At 56.2% G+C, this 4,746-nt stretch overlaps 1 protein-coding gene across 1 annotated transcript; it reads right to left on the reverse strand.

The window, feature by feature from the left end:
- Window positions 1–1,016: 1,016 nt before the first annotated feature.
- On the reverse strand, window positions 1,017–4,212 carry INAFM2 (InaF motif containing 2). Its single transcript, XM_047766716.1, has one exon. The coding sequence runs from the start codon at window positions 3,635–3,637 to the stop codon at window positions 3,176–3,178; it is 462 nt and encodes a 153-aa protein (XP_047622672.1). The 5' UTR covers window positions 3,638–4,212; the 3' UTR covers window positions 1,017–3,175.
- Window positions 4,213–4,746: the final 534 nt, after the last annotated feature.

The following is a 4,746-nucleotide window of genomic DNA, read 5'->3' on the forward strand; positions in this document are numbered from 1 at the left end:
TGAACTTCCTCTTTGAGACATCTGCTCAGAGTTTTCTAGTTTTCTAAAAGCAGAACTTTCATTCAACCATTTTTAATTTTTTTTTTGTCTTTTTGCCTTTTCTAGGGCCGCTCCCACGGCATAGGGAGGTTCCCAGGCTAGGGGTCTAATCGGAGCTGTAGCCGCCAGCCTATGCCACAGGCACAGCAACGCGGGATCAGAGCCACGTCTGTGACCTACACCACAGCTCGCAGCAACGCTGGATCCTTAACCCACCGAGCAAGGCCAGGGATCGAACCTGCAACCTCATGGTTCCTAGTCGGATTTGTTAACCACTGTGCCACTACGGGAACTCCTCCTTTTTTTTGGCCTCTCCTGTGGCATGTGGGGCCAGGGATAGAACCTGCACCACCCAAGCCACTGCAGTGACAACACTGGATGCTTAATCTGCTGCACCGCAAGAGAACTCCTTTTTCAATCTTTCTTTTTTTTTTTGTCTTTTTTTTTTGTTGTTGTTGTTGTTGCTATTTCTTGGGCCGCTCCCGCGGCATATGGGGGTTCCCAGGCTAGGGGTTGAATCGGAGCTGTAGCCACTGGCCTACGCCAGAGCCACAGCAACGCAGGATCCGAGCCGCGTCTGCGACCTACACCACAGCTCAAGGCAACGCCGGATCGTCAACCCACTGAGCAAGGGCAGGGACTGAACCCGAAACCTCATGGTTCCTAGTCGGACTCGTTAACCACTGCGCCACGACGGGAACTCCTCAATCTTTCTTAAGGTTGGCAAAAGATAGCTAAGCTCGTTATCATTGTTCTTCTGACTGACCACATGATTGCTTCCCGACTAAGATGGATTCCTGTCACCCTTCACTAATCAATTTGGTCAAACCATCAGGCAAAGGGAACATTAGAGCAATTGCTTTTTCCTCCTACACCTATTCATCACGCCACATTCACCACACATCGGACCACTGCCTTTGCCAACCTCTACTCCTTCCCCAAGAAGCATGAAAAAAGAAACTATCAACTTACGCAGGTTGACGTAGAGTTCTTAGAATGTATTTTTGTTCACCTGAAAAATAAAACTTTTAAAAAATATACAGGACTTTTTGAGTACAGGTATATCTTAAATGGCTGAATTATAAATAATGTCTCTGGTCAGGCTCACAGCTAGAGCTGGAGCTAATGTCCAATTCCAGTGAAGGCTTTAGAGAGTCAGGAGGCCAGCAGCTGGACCCAGGAGTGGTCTCTCTAGACTCTTTGATCCATCCCAAAGTGGATTAAACAGTCCAGAATGCAGGGGTCAGGATGGGGACAAGGGATTGGACTCCCAGATGTTCTCCTGCAAGTTCAAAGGATTCTTGGAATAAGATATCAATTTACAAATTATTAAAATATAGGACTAAAAATTCACACAATAAATACAAATTACAGGCTATTATTGAAGTTATAAAGTGGCATTTTTGTTTCTTCCCCGAGGCCCTCACCAAAAATTTAAGAAGGACTTAAAGGCTTCTTGATGACCAAAGTCAAGTCAGCTGCTCAGAAACTTCCTCCAGCCAAGACACCTTGGGGGTGCTACCCCGCCCGCCCCTAGGCTACGACAGCTCAGCTGCTATTACCTTGCCCACCATAGGACATGGCTTAAAGCAAGGCTGTCGTCCTGTAAACTTGGATCGGAGCTAACTTGAGTGTAAGCCATAAAACTGGAGAGACAAATTGCTTCAGGACTCAGGTGGATAAGTTGTTGTTTTAAAGTGCCTCATTTCCCAAAAAGGAAACACTAAGGGTTTGATATCTTGTCACTACCCACACTCAACTGCCTAAAAGCAAGTGGCGGAAGGAAACAGAATCCAAATTGAGGATGTGTAATTCTTGCTGTCCCAGACATATGTCATTTCTCTTGATGTTTTTCATCTCAATGAAAAGTATAGGCTGCATGTTAAGTGGGGCTTATCGGGAGAGGTAAAGACAAGCCAATTTAACCTTCCAAAGCATGACTGGTCTATTTCCCCGGCTATAGAAACACACTCCTGAGTTTGAAGCCCACCTTCCAGCCTTTTGGGTTCTACCTTAAAATTTAAAGCTCTAGTTCACAAAGGATTTCATCCTAATAACAGGGGTACATTTTCACTACAGGCACAGGGAAGAGGGAAAGTAAAGGTGATTACTGGAACAAGAGGCGATTCTGAAGAGCAGGGAAAAAGAAAAAGATAAAAACACTTGACAGCCACTCTACAAGGCTTGCTCTTCCTAAAAGAACTCTGTGAGAAGGCCAAGGGTTGAAGCACAGAGGCAGTGCTCTTTCCCTTCCTCCTTCCCTGGCCCATATCCAGATACTTAGGACTTCACCAGCAAGCCTTAGGTGGGGGCACTAGGGTGGGAAGAAGATGGGATCCATACATTCCCCATCCTCTCTAGACTGCTTCTACTTCTTCAAAGGTTTCCACTGTCCTTTCCAACAAGACTAAGAATGATTATACTCTTTTGTGTCATAAACCCATCTTTCTGAAATGGGGGGGGGGGGGAAGAGTGGGTAACGAAAAAAGTGTCTGTGCCCTTCTAGCTAGCTGCACTTTGGGGGCCAGCAAGTAGCCCTTGCTTAACCCCATCAGCCAGGAGTCTACCCAGGGTGTGGGAAGATACATGTAGTTCTATGCAATTATAGCTTCTAGTGCATATGTCAACAACTATATACAGGGATCTATAAATTAAATGCATCTGTGGCCACTGAAAACTAGGTTGACATACCTGAGCTCCACTACTTTTGGTGCCCTCCTCCTTGTGAGAGCTGCGGTTTATTAAAGAAGAGCCCATATAGCTCCCTCCTTCCCCTGAGTCTTGGGGGGAAAGCCCGAGTCACTCCTGTACACAGGATACAGAAGAGCGAGCAGCGCATTAGGGGTCGGTGCTGTGCTCTCCCCACCCCTCCCCCCATCCCCCTTAGGGCTCAGGGCCCTGGCGCGGCACGGTCCTGGGAAGACCAAACCCCGAACCCCCAGGAGAATCGTGGTCCCTTGGCTGAAGAGCAGGTTGCAGGCCCCTCGCCCCTGGGGCGAGCCGGCGATCATCAGGGGAAGGGAGGCGTTCACTCCCGTGGGGGTCACTCCTGCGGGCTCCCCACCCGGTCCTGCTGCAAAGTCCTGCCTCCGGGCTTGGGGAGGATGGTTTCCGGCCGCCCCTGGCTCGGAAGGGTTCAACGACTCCCAGGCGCCGCCGCTGCTTCCTCCTCGTCCTCCTCGGCCCCCCGCGGCTGTTCCAGCGGTCCGGCCAAGGGGCTGTCCGCAAAGGGCTCGGGAGGCAAGGGCCGCGCCGCCTGCAGCGGGGGCGCGTCGCGCGGCGCCTCGCGGCGGGACGACCCCGTGGTGTTGGGCCCCGCTGCGGCCGCCCCCGAAGTCCCGGACGGGCCAGTGGCGTTGGAGCCGCCGGGGGGCGGGCCGGCGGCTCCCCCTGAGGTCCCGGCGCCCACCGGCTGCCAGATGAGGCTGTAGTAGACGGCGAGCACGATGGCGGCCAGCGACACGGAGAGCACGTAGGCGAACACGGTGGCGAGCCGGACCCACTTCTTGTTGGTCTTGGCCGCCATCTTCGCCTTCTTGTCCCCGGTGTAGGTGGCCGGCTTGCCCCGCTCGGCCGGGGCCGAGTCGCGCTCCTTCATGGGGGGGCCCCGGCCTTTGCCCCGGTGCTCCACGGCCCCGGCTGGAGGGGGCCTGGCGGCCTGCGAGGACTGGGCAAGGGGCGGCCCGGCGCCCTCCGTTCCCGCCCGCTCCGCGCTCCGCCGCCGCCGCTCCTCAAGCCGACCGCCCGCAGCCCTCCACCGCGTCGCTGCAGCCGCCGCCGGGGCCTGGACCAGTCACCGCCGCCAGCGCCGCCGCCGCCGCCGGCCAGTCAGCTGCTTCCCCGCTGCCGCCACAGCCACAGCCGCCACAGCCGCCCGGCTCCGCGTCCCCATCCGCCGCCGCCGCCGCCGCCGCTTGCCCGGCCGCCGGTCGCCCGGTCTCCAGTGGCCGCGCGGACAGCGCGCTCTGCTCCAGCCGAGCTCCCCCGCCTCGCGCGCCGGCAACAAGGGGCGGGGGAGAGCGCTGCTGGGGCTGCCTCTTAAAAGGGCGACGCCGGGGTCCGGAAATGCCGCGCGGGGAGGAGGCGGGCTGCTGGCGGGCTCCGGGAGCCCCCGCCGGGACGCCCCGTTAAGAGAGAGTTAACGGAGGCTGGCTCTTAAAAGGGCAACGTTGCCGCAGCCCCGCGCGGGCAGGCGCGGCGAGGGTGGGAGCTCCGGGCTCTTCTTTAAAAGGGTAACAGCGTCGTTTGGGGCGGAGTGCGGAATTGGAAGGGGGGCGGGGAGGGGCGGTCGGAGCGCAGAGCTGTCAACTCTGGCACCTCCTTTCTGCTTCCCGACTGTCCGAAGTGACAGGTGGTATAAGCAGCAGCGCTTCCACTCCAGGCCTCAGTTTACACGCAGAAGTGGGAGTGATTTTACTTTGGTGTTCTCGGCTCGTGCCCCAGTCCACGTAACCTCCCGCTGGGTTCTCTAGACCCGTTTACACCTAGAGAGCCTGGCCCATGTCTGGCTCAGGCAGTCAAGGAGCTTGGAGCGTGCACTGCGGTTACCGCTGGTCGCGCCTTATCCCTGCCCCCAACCCCCGCCGGGGTCCCGCCTGGGCTTCAAGGCTCCCCAGACTCCCTATCCTCTTAGATCCCTGAGTGGGCTGCCCAGAACTTTCGGAGCTTTCGGGACAGTACACGTGCTGAGCTGGTTCTCCAGACTCG

Source organism: Phacochoerus africanus, chromosome 2 (genome assembly GCF_016906955.1).
Source record: "Phacochoerus africanus isolate WHEZ1 chromosome 2, ROS_Pafr_v1, whole genome shotgun sequence".
NCBI lineage: Eukaryota > Metazoa > Chordata > Mammalia > Artiodactyla > Suidae > Phacochoerus > Phacochoerus africanus.

What these genes read in the sequence shown, in the direction of transcription:
- INAFM2 (XM_047766716.1), bottom strand. Translation starts at nt 3,637, where the DNA reads ATGAAGGAGCGCGACTCGGCCCCGGCCGAGCGGGGCAAGCCGGCCACC.